The 24,925-nt window shown below is 49.9% G+C and overlaps 1 protein-coding gene across 3 annotated transcripts in view; it reads right to left on the bottom strand.

The window, feature by feature from the left end:
* Positions 1 to 5,775, bottom strand: part of AATK (apoptosis associated tyrosine kinase) — a 79,257-nt gene extending 73,482 nt beyond the window's left edge. For 2 of the 3 annotated variants that reach the window (XR_013263460.1, XM_077458730.1), the window contains exon 1: positions 2,766 to 2,970. Coding sequence is in view for 2 of the 3 variants with exons in the window: in XM_077458730.1 (XP_077314856.1) it covers positions 2,766 to 2,837 (72 nt within the window). In the remaining variant the exon portion in view is untranslated. Of the gene's footprint in view, positions 1 to 2,765; positions 2,971 to 5,641 lie in introns of those variants that run through there. The other variant, XM_077458731.1, reaches the window with a different exon arrangement.
* Between the last annotated feature and the right edge of the window lie 19,150 nt (positions 5,776 to 24,925).

Genomic DNA, 24,925 nt, shown 5'->3' with positions numbered 1-24,925 from the left:
AGCTATTCTGTAACCCCAATCCACCCTATAACCCCAACACTAATCCTCGAAGTAGCCCTAAAACAAGCCTCCTGTAATCCTAAAAGTACCTATTCTGTAACACTAACCCACCCTGTGACCCTACTATCATACCACCCTGGAACCCTAATACTAACCCTTCCCCCTTGTTTGCATATTCCCTTCTCCCGAGTCTCCTCAGTGCAAAAGACCACCCCACCCCTCCTCCATCCTGTGCAAAAAGGCCCAAGTGTAAGAAGCTACAATCAGCCCACCAGACTCCACCTGTAACTGAACCATACAGACTACTCCTTCAGTCTCAATAGCGGAGGCGTTAGCAGCAATAGATTTTACTGCCCCTCTGTTCACAAAGGGACTTGAGTGCAATGCAAGGCAACAGCCAATTTCCGGACACCCAGTCTGCAAAAACCCCATAGATGGTGAGAGGAGACAAACTTCTCACCAAGCAGGACTGATGGTGGTTCAGATGGGGAGATTTGGCCTTCAGAACGCTGCTGGCGGGGGAATGGCCTTACAATGTGACACATGAACAGTGAAAGCGACCATTCCCTTCAATACAAACAGAAGGGTGGTGGGATCCGATATCATTCAAAAGAAAATCTTCCAAACTATCAGCTGGTGAACACGAGCTCCACCAATACTTGGATGGCCTTGTTGCTGGTCCCTAGGGAAGGGTTTCCTCAGTCCTTAAATATCACCAACAGGCCAAGTTTTGGGAATTAGACAAAATCCATCTCATGAATACCAAGCCATTGACCATGATATACAGCACCTTGGCAAGGTGACGCAAATCCTGAAAACATGACCTGTTGGGGGTACCTTAGGTTGGGAATTGCTGCTCTAGGTAATACTTACATGGTACAATCAAGTACATATAATTACATAGTTAGGTTGAGAAAAAAGACAAAAGTCCATCTAGTTCAACCAATAAAAAAAAAAAAAAAAAATCAGCAGGCCATGGTTTGGAAATTTCCCTTAATTAAAAACAGCTTTCATAAGTACCAAACCATTAATATTTATTCAAAGCACCTACGCAAGGTGAAAGAAATCCTGAAAACATGACCTATTGTGGGTATTTGAGGACTGAGGTTCTAGACCAGCCTTTGAGGACTGAGGTTCTAGACCAGCCTTTGAGGACTGAGGTTCTAGACCAGCCTTTGAGGACTGAGGTTCTAGACCAGCCTTTCTAAACCTTTTCAACACAGAGGAACCCTTGAAATAGTTCTCCGGTCTCGAGGAACCCCTGCTAAATATTAGAAATCTACAACTCATGATACATTAGTATGATGGTCAACGAGAGGAATGGTCCTTACTCTTGTGGTCATTGGGAAGAATTACCTCCTTACAGATAGCTAAAAAGATCAATGGTGTCAGTGGGAACTTATCTGAGAGGCAGGAATTGTCCAATGCTGAAGGAACCCCTAGCAACCTCTGGAGGAATCCTAGGGTTCCACAGAACCCTGGTTGAGAATCACTGTTCTAGACCATTGCTTAAAGGCAATACCTACAAGGTATAATCGAGTAGCCCTGGCAGGCCATAGTTTGGGAATTTCCCTTAGATAAAAATTAGCTGTCATAGGTACCAAACCGTTGATATTGATTCAAAGCAACAGTGCAAGGTGAAGGAAATCCTAAAACCATGACCTGTTGGGGGTATTTAAGCACCAAGCATGGGAAGCAGTGCTCTAGACATTCCTTACATGGCACAATCATCTCAGAGCACCTACCACCACATTTGCTATAAACTTCACGTTACCGGCCAGCCTAATATTCGATCATACTAAATGATCCCTCAGCTGTAGAAGAGTATTCTTGAATGGTCTTGGTGCATGGATAGCCAATTATGCATTGACACAGCACTGGGGCCCCCAGAAGTCAAACTGTCACCTGTGTTGAGGATTTCCAGAAGTAGTTTCCAATGCAAGTCCTGAAGCCACCCAGAAGACCAAATTGTCCTCTCAAAAAGAAGCCCAAAAACATGTAATCAGATACTTAGTTGCACTCCGGGAATGGTCTTCAACCGGCGGAGAACTAGTAACCCTTCTGATGGATACCCCAAAAAAAGGACTGTTCCTTCTCGGCAAATTAGGTCACAAAGGATGGATGAATACTCTAGGGACAGGTCAAAGGGTCCACCAACTGAAGAGGGAAGACCTCTCAAAGGGTTATTTCATGCACATGCCACCCAAATTGCCCAACACTGCAAAAAATCAAACACAACGACACACATACCGAACCATAAAAAAATGACGCATGAAAAATTTGGATCTCACTATACACACACATCGCAGAATTGGCCAGAGGGGCAATAAAAACATAATGGAGTCATGTGATGGCATTGCTGTATCTCCAATGGCCTCGAACTATTTTTTGTAACCCTCTTTTCTGGTCAGCCAATGGCAAGAAAGATTGACAGTAACTATTTAAAGCCAACATTGCATGCAACACTTCAAAAACAAAAAACATTCCTAAGGCCCCACGCTCAACCCTCGGTGCAATTATCGGAGGACACCACACACACGTGGAGACGAAGGTACAACCATATGGGAATACCAGGCAACATACAGGTACTAAGTGCCAATGGGTACCCTTCACTTAAAAGGGTTAATTTTTTTGGGAGGAGGGTCATCGCTAACTCAAATGAAGGTGCAGACCTTGTAAAGATACAGTGCCCAGAAGGATAATGGCCGCAGGCTGGGCAGCACACACACAGCATTGTGGCACGCAGCGATCGATCTCATGCCTACCTCTCCATGTAGCCACGAAAAGCCTTTAATCCCAAAAGCTGCACCGGCGATTAAGTAGGAAAGGGTCAGCATGTCCAGAGTGGGGTGACCAGGACCCAGAGGCGACTGGCGCTGCCATTACATGTCCCTGCGATTCATCTTGCGCTGCTCTGCCAGGCTTCCCCGTCTCTGCCTGGCACATTAACAACGCTCAGCTGCCCTCCGAATCAGAATCCAGGGACTGTGCTGGAAAGGGGGAGGCGGGTCTTTTTGACTTTTTTTTTCTTTCTTACATAGTGGTGACATTCCATTTACTGCCCACTCTGTGTACACCCCCCCCCCCCCCCCACACAACACGTGCTCTTACAATGCCACCATTCTCTGCCCATTCAATGCACTGGCACTGTTGGCTTACTGAGATGTAGGAGGTTAATGCTGCCTACCAGAGCACAGACATGCACAGGGAACATGATGATCTCCACGGACTCCCCTCCTCTTCCCCCTTTTATTATCCCTTACCACCGGTAATGTCCCCGGACTACCCTCCTATCCCAGTTATATTATACATTACCCCTGATAATGTCCCCAGACTCCCACCCCCTTTATATCATCCCTTCCCGGTTCTGTACCCTATATGCTGTGCCCAATATGAGGGGTTCCCACCATCCCTGTGCCGAGTTCCTGGGTCAGTACACCTGTTGTGCCCATTATGAGGGGTTCCTACCATCTCTGTGCCCATTATGATGGGTTCCCACCATCCCTGTGCTGAGTTCCCGGGTCTGTACACCTGCTGTGCCCATTATGAGGGGTTCCCACCATCCCTGTACCGAGTTCCCGGGTCTTTACACCCGCTGTGCCCATTTTGAGGGGTTCCCACCATCCCTATGCCGAGTTCCCGGGTCTTTACACCCGCTGTGCCCATTATGAGGGGTTCCCACCATCCCTGTGCCGAGTTCCCGGGTCTGTACACCCACTGTGCCCATTATGAGGGGTTCCCACAAACCCTGTGCTGAGTCCCGGGTCTGCACACCCGCTGTGCCCATTATTAGGGGTTCCCACCATCCCTGTGCCGAGTTCCTGGGTCTGTACACACACCGTGCCCATTATGAGGGGTTCCCACCATCCCTGTGCCGAGCTCCCGGGTCTGTACACCCGCTGTGCCCATTATGAGGGGTTCCCACTATCCCTATGCTGAGTTCCTGGGTCTGTACACCTGCTGTGCCCATTATGAGGGGTTACCACCATCCCTGTGTTGGAAGACACAATGATTGGGGGAGAGTCCTGATGTTTTGGTAGGGAGACCTTGCTATTGAAGTATCGGAATCATATATGGCTCCACCCACCATGCCCTACTTATACCCTAAATCACGTTGAGTGGAGCTTCTATTACTGAGATATTTATGGAGGAAACAGAAGAGGAACGGTCCTTGGACAGAAATATGGATATTTAAAAAAAACAAGAAAAAAGAAATGAGGAATGAAGGTTAAATGAAATGTTTATTTCATATGAAAAATAAATAAATAACAAAAAGTTCAACTTATAAAAGTCATGTGAATAACAAGTTATGAAATAATAATGAGGGCAGGAAAATGTACAGTGTATGGACACACGACTTCTATCCGATTGTACAATTGCTTTTCCATTTACCAAAACTAAACAAAAACAAGTTATTCAATTTGTATCCAATCAGGACGGCACTTGTACAAAGTAGATGGGAGACCAAATGGAAATTTTACAATCAGATTGTATAGTTTATGGTCAGTTATATTCATCAACAATAAGAAATATCCCCAAAAAACACGACATAAATTGCAAACGGGATCAACACATTGCACAAATAAAGAAATAAAAATAATCTGGTCTACCAGATTCCTCCTCTATGTCTGCAGTCTCTGACCGTCTCCTGTACTATGTCTGCAGTCTCTGACCATCTCCTGTACTATGTCTGCAGTCTCTGACCGTCTCCTGTACCATGTCTGCAGTCTCTGACCGTCTCCTGTACCATGTCTGCAGTCTCTGACCGTCTCCTGTACCATGTCTGCAGTCTCTGACCGTCTCCTGTACCATGTCTGCAGTCTCTGACCGTCTCCTGTACCATGTCTGCAGTCTCTGACCGTCTCCTGTACTATGTCTGCAGTCTCTGACCGTCTCCTGTACTATGTCTGCAGTCTCTGACCATCTCCTGTACACTGTCTGCAGTCTCTGACCATCTCCTGTACACTGTCTGCAGTCTCTGACCATCTCCTGTAGCATGTCTGCAGTCTCTGACCATCTACTGTAGCAAGTCTGCAGTCTCTGACCATCTACTGTAGCAAGTCTGCAGTCTCTGACCATCTACTGTAGCATGTCTGCAGTCTCTGACCATCTACTGTAGCATGTCTGCAGTCTCTGACCATCTACTGTAGCATGTCTGCAGTCTCTGACCATCTACTGTAGCATGTCTGCAGTCTCTGACCATCTACTGTAGCATGTCTGCAGTCTCTGACCATCTACTGTAGCATGTCTGCAGTCTCTGACCATCTACTGTAGCATGTCTGCAGTCTCTGACCATCTACTGTAGCATGTCTGCAATCTCTGACCATCTACTGTAGCGTGTCTGCAGTCTCTGACCATCTACTGTAGCATGTCTGCAGTCTCTGACCATCTACTGTAGCAAGTCTGCAGTCTCTGACCATCTACTGTAGCATGTCTGCAGTCTCTGACCATCTACTGTAGCATGTCTGCAGTCTCTGACCATCTCTTGTACTATGTCTGCAGTCTCTGACCATCTCTTGTACTATGTCTGCAGTCTCTGACCATCTCTTGTACTATGTCTGCAGTCTCTGACCATCTCTTGTACTATGTACAACTGCAGTTGAATTTTTGGGTCTCTTCTCTGGGGTATTTTGGGGCTCACCTTAAATCCGATGTCGCCCTTCTTGCAGCACAGACAGGCCAGCATGAGGAAGATGATGGTGATGAGTCCAGAGAAGGATACGGCCACCACGGCCAGTGAGGACGGCCAGGACAGCTCACTCAGCAGGGGGCCATCTGTAAGGAGAGCAGAGAGGTGAATGGAGAGGAGGAATCCTGCCTCAACCAATAGGAATCGTTCTCAGACAGATATCTGCACATGTGTTGGCGACTCGCCCGGCACACTTGCTCCCCCCAAACCGCAGGAACCCCAGAAGGTTCCATCATTACAGACATGCAGACGCTGCCCCTTGTGGATCCCTTCTTGGGAAAATGCCAATGCAAAGTCTCCAATGACTGGGAAGAGAAGGCAATGCAGTATTTCACTTGCAGCATGCTTCTTCCTTGCCTGTGACTCAAAACACTGGACTCCAGAGACAACCAGGCAACCAGCATTTTCAAAGGAGATCAATGATGACTTGCTAGGTTTCCAGTAAATAATATGTGAACCCCCGGAGTCACATTTACACTTGTGGTTTGCGGGTGGTAAAGGCAGGCAGTTGGTCTGCATTTTCACCACAATGTCCACCCCCTTTAGGTTGCAAAGGCAGCAGATGAGATTGATGGGGAGATCAGGATGGGGGTGATGAGGAGAGATGGGAATGAGGAGGATGATGGGGGAGACTGGAATGATGAGGATGATGAGGATGCTAGGGGTCATGGGGGTCAAGAGGATGATGCAGGGAGATGGGAATGATGAGGATGATGGGGGTGGTGGGGGACATAGGGATGATGAGGATGATGAGGGAGATGGAAATGATGAAGGTGGTGGGGGAGATGGGGAAGATGAGAGAGATGGGGGTCATGGGAATGATGGGGGAGATGGAGATGGTGGGAATGATGGGGGTCAAGAGGATGATGTGGGTAATGGGGGGCAATAGGGATGATGGGGGTCAAGAGAATGATGCACGGGATGGGGAGGTGATAGGGATAATGGGGGTCATGAGGATGATGGGAGAGATGGGAATCATGAGCATGATTGGGGTGATGAGGATGATGGGGATTGGGGGGGTGATTAGGATGATGGGGATGATGAGGATGATAGGGGTGATGGGGGCGATGGGAATCATGAGCATGATGGGGGTGATGAGGATGATGGGGGCGATGGGAATGATGAGGATGATGGAAATCATGAGCATGATGGAAATCATGAGCATGATGGGGGTGATGAGGAGCATGGGGGTGATGGGAATGATGAGGATGATGGGAATGATAAGGATGATGAGGATCATGGGGGCGATGAGGATCATGGGGGCCATGAGGATCATGGGGGCCATGAGGATCATGGGGGCCATGAGGATCATGGCAGCGTTGTCACCCTATACCTGGAAGTGGCCTGACAAGAACCTGCATGGCAGGATTACCGCAGATTATTTTATAGTAAAGATTAGGGATGAGCCGAACACCCCCCGGTTCGGTTCGCACCAGAACTTTCGAACGGACCCCACGTTCGTTACGAACGTTAGAACCCCATTGAAGTCTATGGGACTCGAACGTTGGAAATGGAAAGTGCTAATTTTAACGGCTAATATGCAAGATACTGTCCTAAAAAGGGTTTGGGGACCTGCCTCCTGCCTCAGGGGACATGGGTCAATGCAAAAAAAAAGTTTTAAAAACGGCCGTTTTGGCGGGAGCACTGATTTTAATGACGATTAAAGTGAAAAAAAAAAAGTGAAATATTCCTTTAAATATGGTGCCTGGGGGGTGTCTGTAGTATGCCTGTGAAGTGCCACGTGTTTCCCGTGTTTAGAACAGTCCCTGCACAAAATGACATTAAACGGAAATAACACCATTTAAAACTGCTTGCGGTTTTAATGTTATATCTGGTTCCTGCAATATGGTTGAAAATCATTGAGAAAAATGGCATGGGTAGCCCTCCCTGCCCATTACCAGCCCCTTTGGGTCTTGTACGCATATTAAGGGGAACCCCGTACCCATATTAAAAAAAGGAAATGCGTGTGGCCCCCAGGCCCTATATACTCAGAACAGCAGTATACAGGCGGTGCAAACAAGACAGGGACTGTGTAGGTTTGTTGTGTTAAGTTGAATCTGTTTGTAATTTTCAACTGGTACATTTTTAAAGTGTAGCTCCAGTCAAAAAAAATATTTTTAAGCTTTTTGGAAAACATAGGGAAGGGTTATCACCCCTGTATAATTTGTTTTGTCGTCCATCTTTTTTTCATCTCACTTGCTGCTGTCTCCTTGCGTTTGCAAGTAGGAGATGTTTGTAAGTTGGATGTTTGAAAGTAGGGGCCTGCCCTATATGCTCTGCAGAAATGGCGGAACAAGGTGTTGGTTTACAACATTGTAAGCCCTCAAAGTGACTCTTGGTGGGCGCTGGAGCGCCCTGCTGTGAACGATTATATCAAGAATTGTAATTACATGCCATTGTTGAACAGTGGTAGAAAAATTGACCTTTGGTGGTTGTGGTGCTGGTGCCACAACACTATAAGTCCTCACCGTTACTCTGGGTGGGCACAGGAAGGGGCCCTCCTGTGAAATATTATATCAAGAATTGTAATTACATGTCCCTGTTAAACAGGGGCAGAAAAATTGGGCCTTAGGCACTGGTGCCACCACACTGCAACCTCTGCCATACACTCTAGTTTTATTGCAGGAATTAGCCCTGCTGCAAAGCATTGCATCAAAAATTGCACTTAAACGCCCCTGTTAAACAGGGGCAGAAAAATTGGGCTGCTGGCATCACCCAGAACCAAAAATGTTCTTCCAACATATCAGCGGAGGAGGAAGAGGATAGACAATCAACATAACAGGACAGTCACTCAGCATCAGCATAGGCAGTCTTGAAGGGATGTGGTATTTCAAAAAAAATTATTCGGTTACATCAGCTTCAGGTGCTTGGTAGCTGTGGTTGATCCAAGACTGATTCATCTTGATGAAGGTCAGTCGATCAACTGATTCGGTGGACAGGCGCACCCTGTGATCGGTAACAAAGCCACCAGCAGCACTGAAGGTGCGTTCCGAAAGAACGCTGGATGCAGGACAGGCCAGTAGCTCAATTGCATACTGTGCAAGCTCTGGCCAGTGATCCATCCTCAAGACCCAGTAAGCCAGAGGATTTTCGGTGGGAAAGGTGTCCAAGTCTGACCTTGCCCCTAGGTATTCCTGCACCATGTAAATTAGACGCTGGCGATGGGTGCTGGAACCAATCATACCTTGGGGCTGCGGACTAAAAAATTGTCTGAACGCATCAGTCAGACGGCCACCTTCTCCACCGCTCCTTCTGACTGATGCCTCAGCAACACGTTGTCCAGGACCAGGAGTTTGTGACCTCCCAGTCTCTGGGAACGCGTTGCACAGAGCTTTCTGCAAGGCCTCCCGGAGATGTCTCATCCTCTGCTCCCTCTGCGATGGCAAGATAAGGTCGGCAACCTTACCCTTGTACCGTGGATCAAGGAGAGTGGCCAGCCAGTAATGGTCCCTCTCCTTGATCCGAAGAATACGAGGATCCTTCCGCAGGCTTTGCAGGATCAGGGAGGCCATGCAGCGTAGGTTAGCTGAGGCATTCGGTCCGGAGTCCTCTGGGTCACTAAGGACAACATGATCCGCAGCTACCTCCTCCCAGCCACGTACAAGTCCACGTGTTTCTTGGGACTGTAAATCATCCCTATAAGACTGCTGATGCTGATGCTGATGCTGAGTGCCAGCCTCCATCTCCATGCTGACACAATCATCCTCCTCCTCCTCCTCCTCTTCCTCCTCCTCATCCTCTTCCTGTGTGATGGGTGGCACAGCAGGAACACTGTCTGGATAAAGGGGGCCTTGAGAGGCAAGGAAGTCCTCCTCTTCCTGCCTCTGTTCTGCCTCAAGTGCCCTGTCCATTATTCCACGCAGCGTATGCTCCAAGAGGTGGACAAGAGGTACAGTGTCACTGATGCATGCACTGTCACTGCTCACCATCCTTGTGGCCTCCTCAAACGGTGACAGGACAGTGCATGCATCCCTGATCATGCCCCACTGGCGTGGTGAGAAAAAACCAAGCTCTCCTGACCCTGTCCTGGTGCCGTAGTCGCACAGGTACTCATTGATGGCCCTCTGCTGCGTGTGCAGCCGCTGCAGCATGGCCAATGTTGAGTTCCATCTGGTGGGCATGTCACATATAAGGCAGTTCTTGGGCAGGTTCAACTCCTTTTGGAGCTCAGCCAGCCGAGCACAGGCATTAAATGATCAGCGGAAATGCACACAGACTTTCCTGGCCTGCTTCAGGACTTCCTGTAAGCCGGGGTACCTGCCCAAGAACCGCTGCACCACCAGGTTAAGGACGTGAGCTACACAGGGCACATGGGTCAGTTGTCCGTCGGAGGGCGGAGAGGAGGTTGGTGCCATTGTCGCAAACCACCATTCCTGGCTTAAGCTGGCGTGGCGTCAACCACCTCTCGGCCTGCCCCTGCAGAGCTGACAAAACATCCGCCCCAGTGTGGCTCCTGTCCCCCAAACAAACCAGCGCAAGCACGGCATGGCATCGTTTTGCCTGCGTACTTGCGTAGCCCCTGGAACGCCTACGGAGCACCGCTGGTTCTGAGGACAGAGCACTGGAAGAGGCCATGGAGGAAGAAGAAGAGGAGGGGGTGGAGGAGAGAGGTGTGTCACAACCAATAGTAGCATTTTGGAGGCGTGGTGGCGGAACAACCTCCAACACTACTGCACCTTGTCCTGCATCCTTCCCAGCAGCCAGAAGAGTGACCCAATGGGCCGTGAAAGACAGGTAACGTCCCTGTCCATGCCTGCTGGACCATGAGTCAGCGGTAATATGCACCTTACCGCTGACCGCCCTGTCCAGCGAGGCAAGGACATTGCCTTCCACATGCCGGTAGAGAGCCGGAATCGCCTTCCGTGAGAAAAAGTGGCGTTTGGGGACCTGCCACTGAGGAACCGCACATTGTACAAACTCACGGAAGGGGGCCGAGTCTACCAACTGAAAAGGCAGCAGTTGAAGTGCTAGCAATTTAGCCAAGCTAGCATTCAACCGCTGGGCATGTGGATGGCTGGGAGTAAATTTCTTCCGCCGTTCCAGCAGCTGGGGCAGGGACATTTGCCTGCTATAATCGGACGTGGATGTACCACTAGCAGAGTTCCCGGAAGCACTTGGCTGTGACACACCTAATTCTACACCTTCATTCCTCTCAGAGCAGGTTTCAGAGAGGACTGAAGGTCTAGTGGGGTTGGAGATGCCAGCTGATGAGGAGCAAGGAGAGGTCCGCTTTGTTCTTTGGTGTGGGTCTTTGAGGTACGCTTGCCAACGAGCTGCATGGCAGGTCAACATATGTCTGGTCAAGCATGTGGTGCCCAAGCGGCTGATGTTTTGGCCACGTGAGATACGCTTGAGACATATGTTGCAAATAGCAGCGGTGCGATCTGATGCACTCGTCTCAAAAAAGGCCCACACCAAAGAACTTTTAGAATAACGCGCAGAGGCAGCGCTCTGCACAGGCGGAGCTCTGCGGTGTGATTCAGTCGGTGTGCTGCCCCTAAGCTGGCCCCCGGAGGGCATCCTGCCTCGTTGGACATGTGCCTCCTCCTCCCTCCTTCCAGGCACCCACGTGGAGTCAGTGCCCTCATCATCCCCTCCCTCTTCATCGCTGTAGCAAACCTGGCAGTATGCTGCAGCTTGTGGAACATGACTGCCAGATTGCTGTCCTTCCTGAGCATCCCCTCTCTCTGCGCTCACGCTACTGCCTTCCTCTAGCTGAGTGTCATCATCAGAGCTCACCAAACACTGGGCATCCTCCTGGAGCATGTACCCAACACTGTGCTCAAAGAGTTCAGGAGACTCCTCAGGAGGACGTGGTGGGTCTAGGGAAGGAGTCACTGATGATGACATTGAGAGGAGGGACGACGATGTGTTGGCAGCTGCTTTGCTACTACCCTGAGACTGGGTGAGAGAGGATGAGGAGGATGAAGAGGGCTTGGTCATCCACTCTACCAAGTCGTTGGCATGTTGCGGTTCAACATGTCCAGCTGCCGAAAAGAAGGACAAGCATGTCCCATGGCCACGTGCTGATGACAATGCACCGCGTCCACGACCAGCACTGTTGTCTCTAGACACAGAGCCTGCTTGCCCTCTTTTATCGGCTCGCACCTGTCTGCCTCTCCTTGCTGGCCTTCCAGACATGGTAATGGCCTGAAGGGAGTTGGGTAAAACAGCAGTTGGGTAGTTTATATTGTGCTGGAGGCACACAACACCCACTAACTCCTGCAGTTGTCTTTTTTATAGAACACCAGAGATAAAGGGGTATATACAGATGTATACTGTGCTGTGCTGGAGGCACACACAACTTCCAATAACTCCTGTAGATGGCAATTGGGCTCAAATAGAGAACAGCTATGTAGGTGGATTATAGCGGTATGTACTGGGTACAGAGCACGCACTATCTCCTAACACTACTGACTGCAAGCTCTATTATTAAAGATATATAAATATAGTGAAGTGAATAGTGAATATAGTGGTGTATACTGCGGTCAGGGCACAGACAATAACCACTACACAACAGCAAGATAGGAAATCAGCCAAAAACGATCGGTGTGTACTGTGTTGAAGGTACACAGAACACCCACTGCTTCAGATGCCAACACACTACACGAGGCCGCCTCAATGGCGGCCTTATATAGTGTGGGGCGTGTACTACACAGCCTGAGCTATGATTGGCCACAGGCAGGATGCCTGTGGCCAATCATGGCTCTCCTCGCTGCTGGCGCTGCGACTGGCCAAGCATGCGGGGTCACAGTGCATGCTTGGCCAATCATGAGCCAGCAACGCACTGCGCCATCGCAGTGCATTGTGGGCCGTGCGCGCCACACGAATTTTGACGCGAACGGACCTAGTGTTTGGATTTCGCCGAACGGACGAACAGCCAATGTTCGAGTCGAATGTACGTTCGACTCGAACACGAAGCTCATCCCTAGTAAAGATGTTACAAATTACAAGACAGTTAAAGCTTCTAGGAGCTTTCGTGGTATTGGGTGGGGGTAGCAGCCACATGAATGTCCGTTGTTGGCCAATGATGTCACCACCCCCCCTGTCCCTTCCCTTGGCTCAGGGAGCTGTCATTTGGTAAGGGGTCCTGTTGGGTTGGGTGGTCCGTACCGGGTTGTCAGGCGGCAGGCATTGTGATACGTATTCCACTCACATGAGGGACATTTTTGGGGGGGATTTAGATTTTTTGTAAAGGACTGGTCAGATGTTTGGGTGTCTTTATTTCTGATTACACTTTTTTTTTTTTAAATGAGCAGGGGTACTATGTGGGGGGGCGATATCTGGGGGTCCCCTTATTATTAAAGGGGGCTTTCATATTCTTATAAGCTCCTCACCTGCAGATCCCCCCCCCTCCCCCGCAACCACTGGCCAGGGTTGTGGGGAAGAGGCCCATATACTCATCAAATGTGAGACCTCCCCTTCTTTCCTGGCCAGCTGGGCTGCATGCTTGAATTATAGGTCTGGTATGGATTTCCTGGGGGAGGCACCCCTCTAAAATCCATGGCAGGCTGGGGGGGTCTGGGAGTGTATTTGGGTCCGAGGGGGGGGGGGTGCTCTGTGCTAGTTGTTATTATTCCCCCCCCCCAAAAAAAGGGCCTCTTTCCCACAACCCTGGTCAGTGGTTGTGGGGGTCTGCGGGTGAGGAGCGTATAAGAATCTGGAAGCCCCATTTAGTAATAACAGGGCCCCCAGATATTGCCCCCTCCCCCTCTAGATAGAACCCGTACTTAAAAAAAAAAAAAAAGAAGATTATAATCAGAAATAAAGACACCCCGACATCTGACAAATCCTTTACAAAAAATAAAAATCCCCCCAAAAAAACGTCTCCCATTGATTATAATGAGGTTTGGGTTCGGCATTCTTCTCATCTCTAGTTGGGAGTTATTTTTTATCAAATTTTGGAAATCGTTAGTCTATAACAGGGGTCTAAAGAACTGCGGCCTGGGGGCCGGGTGCTGCCCTTTGCTTGCCTTTTTCCAGCCCTTGGGGCACTATTCTTCCCACTAATACGAGACACTATTCTCCCAACGACACCAACAATGGGGCACCATTTTGCCCAATGACACCCACAATGGGGCTCAATTTTTCCTAACGACACCAGCAATGGGGCAGCATTTCTCCCACTGACACCCACAATGGGGCATCATTTGTCCCAATGACACCAACAATGGGGCACTATTTCTCCCACTGACACCCACAATGGGGCATCATTTCTCCCACTGACACCCACAATGGGGCATCATTTGTCCCAATGACACACACAATGAGGCACTATTCCTCCCACTGACACCCACAACAGAGCACCATTCCTTCCAATGACACCAACAATGGGGCTCCATTTTTCCCAAAGACACCAGCAATGGGGCATTATTTCTCCCACTGACACCCACAATGGGGCACCCTTTCTCCCACTGACACCCACAATGGGGCATCATTTGTCCCAATGACACACACAATGAGGCACTATTCCTCCCACTGACACCCACAATGGGGCACCATTCTTCCCAACGACACCAGCAATGGGGCACAATTTCTCCCACTGACACCCACAATGGGGCATCATTTGTCCCATTGACACCAATGGGGCACTATTCCTCCCAATGACACCAACAATGGGGCTCAATTCTTCCCAACGACACCAGCAATGGGGCATCATTTCTCCCACTAACACCCACAATGGGGTACCATTTCTCCCACTGACACCCACAATGGGGCATCATTTGTCCCAATGACACCCACAATGAGGCACTATTCCTCCCACTGACACCCACAACGGGGCCCCATTCCTCCCAATGACACCAACAATGGGGCTCCTTTTTTCCAAAAAGACACCAGCAATGAGGCATCATTTCTCCCAATGACACCAACAATGGGGCACTATTCCTCCCACTTTCACCCACAATGGGGCACTATTCCTCCCAATGACACCAACAATGGGGCTCAATTCTTCCCAACGACACCAGCAATGGGGCACAATTTCTCCCACTGACACCCACAATGGGGCAGCATTTGTCCCATTGACACCAATGGGGCACTATTCCTCTCAATGACCCCACAATGGGGCACCATTTCTCCCAATGACCCCACAACGGGGCATCATTTCTCCCACGGACACCAGCGATGGGGCACTATCCCCCCCCCCCCCCAATACCAAATGTGGGGACGTTTACACCAATGATGCCAGGAAAAGTTCCACTCCCGGTGGCTGCAGCCCAACCCCCTCTAAGATCTGAAAGACAATAAAATGGCCCTTCGTTTAGAAAGTTTGGACACCTCCCGATCTAGAAGAACCTTTACAGGTTTACATCTCCTCAGCCTAAAGCCGAAGTCTCCGCCGTCCTTCTATCACCAGAAATCTGCAAAACAACAAAAATATTCCCGAAGGTTCACAACCAACCGAGTCTGCGAGTCTTCCCGCCGCTGCGCCAGAAATAGAGCGAGATTATTAATAACTCAGTTTCCTGTCACATCGCATCAAAAAGAGGCAAGAAACGGAGCCGCACACATTGCACATCACATCGATCGATATTCAGAGGACCAGTAGTGGGACTGAGCTGACCATACACTATACAATCTGATTGTACCAATTTCCATCAGATCTATTATCAACGATGTAATGCAAGGGCCGGCCTGTATACAAATTAAATGGAGTTTGTATGTTTGCCTTCCTATTACAAAAGTTGAGGTACATCTACAGTTCACCACACATGTTACAATCTGACCCAGTGCTGGGACAAGGTCACCTAGAGCCCAGGGCGAACATACAAATCTGCCCCCCGCCACACCAAAAAAAGAAGAGATTGAGCACTAACCTGCATGTTTACCCTCTAACCATAAATCCTCCCTCCTCCCCCCTGCTGAAATCTCCCCTCCCAGCTCAAATCTTTGCCTCCCTAGCCCCCAAATTCTCCCAACACAAATGCCCCCCCCCCCAAAAATAAAATAGAAAATAATGACCCCTCCTAGCATAAATCCTCTACGACTCAAATTTCTGCCCCAACATCCTCTCTTCCCCCACTCAAAATTCCCCCCAAAATGTTCCCTCCTAGCACAAATACCCCCCAATCATCCCTACAAGCCCAAAACCCCCCTCCCCAAAAAAAAAAAAAATATTTCCCTTCCTGGCACAATTCCTCCCTCTACCATATCAACTTGTCCAGCACAAATCCTCTTCCCCAACCCCCAACCCAACACAAATTCCCTTAAATCACCACTCCCAGAACCCCCCCCCCCCCCCAAAAATAAAATCTCTCCTAGAACAGTTCTTACCCCTGCCACCCCCAAATTCTCCCTCCCAACACCATTGTCCCTAAACCACCACTCCTAGTCCCCCCTCACTCCCCAAAATGTTCTCTCCTAGGAATACTCTTACCCCCTACCACCCCCAAATTATCCCTCTCAACACAAATCCCCCCCTAAATCACAACTCCTAGCACACACCCCAAATTTCCTCTCCTAGAACAATTCTTACCCCTGCCACCCCCAATTCTTCCTCCCAACACAATTGCTCCTAAACCGCCACCACTCCTAGCACCCCCCCCCCCCCCCAATATCCCCTCCTAGGACAATTATTACCCCTGCCACCTCCAAATTAAATTCTCCCTCCAACACAAATCCCCCTAAACAGCACACACCCCAAATTTCCCCTCCTAGAACAATTCTTACCCCTGCCACCCCCAATTCTTCCTCCCAACACAATTGCCCCTAAACCACCAATCCTAGCACCCACCCCTCCTAGGAATGCTCTTACCCCTGTCACCCCCAAATTCTCCCTCCCAACACAATTGCCCCTAAACCACCACTCCTAGCCACACCTGCCCCCTCTTCTCCAAAATTTTCCTAGGTATACTCTTACCCCCTGCCACCCCCAAATTCTCCCTCCTAACACAAGGCCCCTAAATCACCACTCCTAGCACCCCCACCCCCCCAATATCCCCTCCTAGGACAATTCTTACCGCTGCCACCTCCAAATTCTCCCTCCCAACACAAATCCCCCTAAATAGCAGACACCCCAAATTTCCCCTCCTAGAACAATTCTTACCCCTGCCACCCCTAAATTCTCAAATTCTCCCTCCCAACACAATTGCCCCTAAACCACCACTCCTAGCACCCCCCCTCCCCCGAATATCCCCTCCTAGGTCAATTCTTACCCCTGTCACCTCCAAATTCTCCCTCCAACACAAATCCCCCTAAACCACCACTCCTAGCCACACCCCCCCTCTTCCCCAAAAATGTCCTAGGTATACTCTTAACCCCTGCCACCCCCAAATTCTCCCTCCTAACACAAGGCCCCTAAATCACCACTCCGAGCACCCCACCCCCACCCCAAATTTCCCCTCGAAGAACAATTCTTACCCCTGCCACCCCCAAATTCTCCCTCCCAACACAATTGCCCCTAAACCACCACTCCTAGCACCCCCCCCTCCTAGGAATACTCTTACCCCTGCCACCCCCAAATTCTCCCTCCCAACACAATTGCCCCTAAACCACCACTCCTAGCACCCCCCCCCCCCCCAATATCCCCTCCTAGGACAATTCTTATCCCTGCCACCTCCAAATTCTCCCTCCAACACAAATCCCCCTAAATCATCACTCCTAGCGCACACCCCAAATTTTTCCTCCTAGAACAGTTCCTTCCCCATGCCACCCCCAAATTCTCCACACACAATTGCCCCTAAATCACCACTCCTAGCACCCCGCCTCCATATCCCCTCCTAGGACAATTCTTACCCCTGCCACCCCCAAATACTCCCTCCCAACACAAATCCCCCCCCCAATCTCCTTAAGGCGTACCCCCACACCACAGTGCCCAGGGCAGCTTTCCCTTTCTGCCCACCCCTTGTCCTGATCTGACATACAATAGCCCCTGTGATCTGAGGACAAACCTAAACTATCCAAACGGTGTGCATCCCATCAAGCAGAGCCTTGCACTGCAAAGATCTAAAGTGAGGAAGAGCATTTTGGGCTGTTCAGGCTCCTGTTCTGCGGGTGACGAGCGTCATACGTAGAAGAGATCTCTCCACCAATCTCAATGGTTCCTAAGGAAGCGGCAGGTGCTGGTACCCACTGAATCCCTAGCAACCTTCGCCATCACCAGCACAACAAAGAAAGAAATGGGCATTTCTGATTTGACAGATTTAGCTTCTATTGTAGTTCAGATCAATAATCTAAAAGGGGATTGTACAATCAGATTGCATAGTGTATGGCAGGCCTAAGGGCATACACTATGCGCAAAACAAAAAAATAAAAGCGGTGCTCATTCAGACACACAGCGGCAATGCGAGAGTCAGGTAATTTGCCTCATTTTATCTCAGGGGTTCAAACAAGAACATTTAGCAGTATTGTGCGATGCATGCTGACGTGGTGCAATGGATCGCATGTGCTGCAGAGGATTGAGACTTGGCTGACACCTACAGGTGAGGCCGGGCACAGGTGCGCTCAGGGCAGCCCTTCCATCTCAATGGAAACCCCAACTCTTTTCCAAAAACGATCCAAATACAGTGCCTTGAAAAAGTATTCATACCCCTTGAAATTTTCCACACTTTGTCATGTTACAGCCAAAAACGTAAATGTATTTTATTGGGATTTTATGTGATAGACCAACACAAAGTGGCTCATAATTGTGAAGTGGAAGGAAAATGATAAATGGGTTTCAAGATTTTCTACAAATAAATATGTGAAAAGTGTGGGGGGGAGGGGGGCATTTGTATGGCGCCCCCCGGAGTCAATACTTTGTAGAACCTCCTTTCACTGCAATTACAGCTGCAAGTCTTTTTGGGGATGTCTCTACCAGCTTTGCACATCTAGAGAGGACATTTCTGCCCATTCTTCTTCTTTGTAAAATATCTCAACCTCTGTCAGATTGGATGGAGAGCGTCTGTGAGCAGCAATTTTCAAGTCTTGCAACAGATTCTCAATGGGATTTAGGTCTGGATTGTGACTGGGCCATTCTAACACATGAATATGCTTTGATGTAAACCATTCCATTGTAGCTCTGGCTGGATGTTTCGGGTCGTTGTCCTGCTGGAAGGTGAACCTCCGCCCCGGTCTCAAGTCTTTTGCAGACTCTAACAGGTTTTCTTCTAAGATTGTCCTGTATTTGTCTCCATCCATCTTCCCATCAACTCTGACCAGCTTCCCTGTCCCTGCTGAAGAAAAGCATCCCCACCACATGATGCTGCCACCACCATGTTTCACGGTGGGGATGGTGTGTTCAGGGTGATGTGCAGTGTTAGTTTTCCCCACACATAGTGTTTTGCTTTTAGGTCAAAAAGTTGAATTTTGGTGTCATCTGACCAGATCACCTTCTTCCACATGTTTGCTGTGTCCCCCACATGGCTTCTCACAAACTACAAACAGGACTTCTTATGACTTTCTTCCACCAATGTCTTTCTTCTTGTCACTCTTCCATAAAGGGCAGATTTGTGGAGAGACGACTAATAGTTGTCCTGTGGACAGATTCTCCCCCCTGAGCTGTGGATCTCTGCAGCTCCTCCAGAGTTCCCATGGACCTCTTGGCTGCTTCTCTGATGAATGCTCTCCTTGCCCGGCCGGTCAGTTTAGGTGGACGGCCATGTCTTGGTAGGTTTGCAGTTGTGCCATACTCTTTCCATTTTCCGATGATGGATTGAACAGAGCTCCGTGAGATGTTCAAAGCTTGGGATATGTTTTTATAACCTAACCCTGCTTTATGCTTCACAACTTTATCCCTGACCTGTCTGGTGTGTTCCTTGACCTTCATGATGCTGTTTGGTCACTAAGTTTCTCAAACAAACCTCTGAGGGCTCACAGAACAGCTGCATTTATACTGAGATTAAATTACACACAGGTGGACTCTATTTACTAATTAGGTGACTTCTGAAGGCAATTGGTTCCACTAGATTTTAGTTAGGGGTATCAGAGAAAAGGGGACTGAATACAAATGCCCCGCTACACTTTTCACATATTTATCTGTAAAAAATTTGAAAACCATTTATCATTTTCCTTCCACTTCACAATTATGTGTCACTTTGTGTTGGTCTATCACATAAAATCCCAATGAAGTCCATTTACGTTTTTGGTTGGAACATGACAAAATCTGGAAAATTCCAAGGGGTATGAATACTTTTTCCAGGCACTGTATACAATGGGGACACACATGATATTGCCAAAAAGTATTGTCTTTGGATGTAACATGACAAAATGGGGACAATTTCAAGGGGTGTGAATACTCTTTCAAAACACTGTATGTGGTTTGCAGATATGTGGGCGCCATTAATCATCAAAGGTCAAGTGGCAGCGCGTTTCTCTGCGTGTCGGGAAAGCGCGCGATTTTGTGTAAGTTCCAAACACGCAAAGCTCTGAACCTAAACAAGAAGGACAGAAGAAAATAAATCACGCACTGCAATGAGATTTTATTTTATTTTTTTCAATAAACGCATCAAAAGCCCATGTTCACACGACATGTGCGCTCTGTGCGTTTCGCTGTGCTGTGAATGAGCCGTTTTGACGATTGAACGATTGTATCTATTAAAAGGAAATGATAAAAGTAGAGCAGAATTGCTACACGGGGCAGAATGTAAAGTGCAGACAACTACAAGTGTGTTTTTTTTTTTCTATATTCTCATTAGGAGGATTCCCCTCACTTCCTGCCCTGTAGACACAACAGGAAATGGGAGGAAATCCTCTCCTAGGCCTCACACAGGTGCCTCTGCCAAGCGGAATGCGCTGGCTCAGCGGGGGAATCTGACAGGTCCGTGTCTGCTACCGCTATGCGGACACAACTCTCCTCTATGGGGGCAATCAGATGGAGGCGGACCTCCTCCATCTCCAACCGAGGTCCTCAGATCTGATCTGCCAGACAGGTGGAGAAAGAGGACCTCCATCTGTTTCTAGTGGAGAGGAGAGGATGGGGTCCGGGTGGCGGCGGAGAGGAGAGGATGGGGTCCAGGTGGCGGCAGAGAGGAGAGGATGGGGTCCAGGTGGCGGCAGAGAGGAGAGGATGGGGTCCAGGTGGCGGCAGAGAGGAGAGGATGGGGTCCAGGTGGCGGCAGAGAGGAGAGGATGGGGTCCAGGTGGCGGCAGAGAGGAGAGGATGGGGTCCAGGTGGCGGCAGAGAGGAGAGGATGGGGTCCATGTGGCGGCGGAGAGGAGAGGATGGGGTCCAGGTGGCGGCGGAGAGGAGAGGATGGGGTCCAGGTGGCGGCGGAGAGGAGAGGATGGGGTCCAGGTGGCGGCGGAGAGGAGAGGATGGGGTCCAGGTGGCGGCGGAGAGGATGGGGTCTAGGTGGCGGCGGAGAGGAGAGGATGGGGTCCATGTGGCGGCGGAGAGGAGAGGATGGGGTCCAGGTGGCGGCGGAGAGGAGAGGATGGGGTCCAGGTGGCGGCGGAGAGGAGAGGATGGGGTCCAGGTGGCGGCGGAGAGGAGAGGATGGGGTCCAGGTGGCGGCGGAGAGGATGGGGTCTAGGTGGCGGCGGAGAGGAGAGGATGGGGTCCAGGTGGCGGCGGAGAGGATGGGGTCTAGGTGGCGGCGGAGAGGAGAGGATGGGGTCCAGGTGGCGGCGGAGAGGAGAGGATGGGGTCCGGGTGGCGGCGGAGAGGAGAGGATGGGGTCCAGGTGGCGGCGGAGAGGAGAGGGTGGGTTTCAGGTGGTGGCGGGTGTCAGCGGACACGTGTCCTCTGTGACCTCTTCTGCTCCATAGAGGAGACTGGATCATTGCCCCTCTGAAAAAAATTATTTTTTTAATACATATATTTTGCTAATAAATAACATTTCTAATCATATGAAGTTAATAAAAAGAGTTCCCCCTTTACATCTGAACTTGCGGAGTTCCCTTTCACTGTAAGGTGGGACTCTGCAGACTCTGATGTAAGGGAGAAGTCTGGAGACTGACATAAGGGATGCTCTGAGAACCCCGATGTACGGGTAGGACTCTGATGTAAGGGGTGCTCTGAGAACCCCGATTTACCTTAGTGTACTCATCAGAGGCAGGAGAGAGAAGGGGAGAGACTTCAGTCACAGACAGGGATGGATGGTGAGCTCACTCACCCGCTGGCAGTCAGCACCTGTCATCCAGATGTATCTGAGGCTGCTGGACTTCAAAATTTCCAGATCCCACTTTCCTTTTCTGAGGCACAGCCCTGGGAATTAGAGTGTGAGCAGACACAGAGGGGTAGGGGAGGGAGGAAGAGGTGCAGATCGAGCCCTTTCTCCTCTCCTGTCGGTGTGTGTTTAGGGGGGAGGGGAGGGGGGTTGTTAGTGTTGGCTTTGGGCAGCATGAGAGAGAGTGTAACACACTCTCAGCTTAGACAACTGCAGCCGGCAACCCTGCTGGGAGGCCAGAGTCCAGTCTAAATAATGTGTCCGGGTTTCAGGCGGTCTGAAACTCGGACGCGCGATTCCAAACCCAAACTGTCCAGGTGAATCCCAGACAGGTGGCAACCCTAACCTGATCCAATCACCCATGTGACAGTACAAGTGTTCCCATTGGAGGATTTCTCCTCACTTTCTGTTCTCGTGACAACCAATGCCCAGTCCCTGCTCTGGTGACAACCAACGCTCACTCCCTGCTCTGGTGACAACCAATGCTCACTCCCTGCTCTGGTGACAACCAACGCTCACTCCCTGCTCTGGTGACAACCAATGCCAACTCCCTGCTCTGGTGACAACCAATGCTCACTTCCTGCTCTGGTGACAACCAATGCCCACTCCCTGTTCTGGTGACAACCAACGCTCACTCCCTGTTCTGGTGACAACCAATGCTCACTCCCTGCTCTGGTGACAACCAACGCTCACTTCCTGCTCTGGTGACAACCAATGCCCACTCCCTGCTCTGGTGACAACCAATGCCCACTCCCTGCTCTGGTGACAACCAATGCCCACTCCCTGCTCTGGTGACAACCAATGCTCACTCCCTGCTCTGGTGACAACCAACGCTCACTCCCTGTTCTGGTGACAACCAACGCTCACTCCCTGTTCTGGTGACAACCAATGCTCACTCCCTGCTCTGGTGACAACCAACGCTCACTTGCTGTTCTGGTGACAACAAATGCTTACTCCCTGCTCTGGTGACAACCAACGCTCACTGTTCTGGTGACAACCAATGCTCACTTCCTGCTCTGGTGACAACCAACGCTCACTCCCTGCTCTGGTGACAACCAACGCTCACTCCCTGCTCTGGTGACAACCAACGCTCACTCCCTGCTCTGGTGACAACCAACGCTCACTCCCTGCTCTGGTGACAACCAACGCTCACTTCCTGCTCTGGTGACAACCAACGCTCACTCCCTGTTCTGGTGACAACCAACGCTCACTCCCTGCTCTGGTGACAACCAACGCTCACTCCCTGCTCTGGTGACAACCAACGCTCACTCCCTGCTCTGGTGACAACCAACGCTCACTCCCTGCTCTGGTGACAACCAACGCTCACTCCCTGCTCTGGTGACAACCAACGCTCACTTCCTGCTCTGGTGACAACCAACGCTCACTCCCTGTTCTGGTGACAACCAACGCTCACTCCCTGCTCTGGTGACAACCAATGCTCACTTCCTGTTCTGGTGATAACAAATGCTCACTCCCTGATCTGGGGGACACTCCCCAGTTGGGACACAGAAAGCAATAAGGGGGGGGGGGGAGGGGTCACATGCAGCAGTTTTTATTTAGATCTTTACAATAATTATATAGCTGAGCTTGATAAAAATAAACAGGAAGTCTCCACCAGGGCCCGTGTGAAAGGGTGACAACGCAGGGGCCCAACTGGGAGATGGGAAAGGAGTGTTGTCATCCTAGAACAGGAAGTGCCTGAACAGTGACCATCGTGGCGGGATCACCAAGGACTATTATAATGAAAGCTGCAGATTAAAAAAAAAAGATTAAAAATGACTTTTGAAAAGATGAACATTTCCCTGAGATTCTGGCGATTGGTTTTACATCTTCTCATGTGAACGGTGCAATAAAAATGTCGCTATTTTTATATGTAGCCATTTTTATTTAATTTTTTTATATAAAAAGGTGTCATTTTCTGGGTGTGATGTCACAATGTTCCCAGGATTTCTGCACTTGTAAGTGGGTCATGGCAATACACACTTGTCACCACTAGAGGGGGGTGTGGCCTAGGGATGGGCAATGGAGGAACTTGCAGAAGATAAAAATATTCTGATTCTCCTTCCAGACAAGACAGGTCAGCCATCTTTACCAGGATTAACTCTTTCCATGCCGGGCTGCAGGCCATGCAAGAAGTGGGTACGCTACCGTCCTGGCAGACAACGTTTGGACCAATATTGCAATTTTCAAGCGATAATTTAACGGGCGTTTATCGTCTTGTTATCCGGGGGAGGTCACACATGGACAATCACGGGGGAGCTGGAATTCTATAGAAAGGACAAGTCGGCATTTCAAAGTTTTGTTCACCTGGGAAGCGGAATCACTACATACAACCAGCTGAACTCACAGATCTTTTTTTTTTTCTCTCTCTAGTCTCCCCCCCATAATTTTCCAATTGTATAAGTTGTGGCTGAGGTTTGCTAGGAAATGCCTTATAAAAATACTACCCAATGAAACTGCTGCTTCCTACCCTCTAACCGCAGTGCTCTGTGCTGACAGAGCTGAGTAATGGCCACACCCCACAGGAGAAAGAAAATGGGGGCATGTCAGGCCAGAGAGGTGGGTGCATCAGACCAGAGGCGAGCGCGTCGGGCCAAGAGAGGCGAGCGCGTCGGGCCAAGAGAGGCGAGCGCGTCGGGCCAAGAGAGGCGAGCGCGTCGGGCCAAGAGAGGCGAGCGCGTCGGGCCAAGAGAGGCGAGCGCGTCGGGCCAAGAGAGGCGAGCGCGTCGGGCCAAGAGAGGCTAGCGCGTCGGGCCAAGAGAGGCGAGCGCGTCGGGCCAAGAGAGGCGAGCGCGTCGGGCCAAGAGAGGCGAGCGCGTCGGGCCAAGAGAGGGGAGCGCGTCGGGCCAAGAGAGGGGAGCGCATCGGGCCAGACAGGCGGACGTGTCGGGCCAGACAGGCGGATGTGTCGGGCCAGACAGGTGGGTGGGTAATAGGGTTGCCACCTTTTCTTCAAGTCAAACCCGAACACTTTAGCGGCACACGGCAATTTTTTTTTTTTTTTTTATAGTATATACTATACATATATTTTGCTATTAAATAACATTTCTAATCATATGAAGTTAAGAACAAGAGTCCCCCTTTACATCAGAGTCCACAGAGTTCCCCTTTTATATCTGAATCTACATAGCTCCTCTTTTACATCTGAACT

The sequence above is a fragment of the Lithobates pipiens genome, unplaced genomic scaffold, assembly GCF_037356315.1.
Source record: "Lithobates pipiens isolate NorthernLeopardFrog02 unplaced genomic scaffold, aLitPip1_a1.2 Scaffold_28, whole genome shotgun sequence".
NCBI classification, from domain to species: domain Eukaryota; kingdom Metazoa; phylum Chordata; class Amphibia; order Anura; family Ranidae; genus Lithobates; species Lithobates pipiens.
Note: the sequence above shows the minus strand (reverse complement) of the source record. Positions and strands in the feature narration are given on the sequence as shown.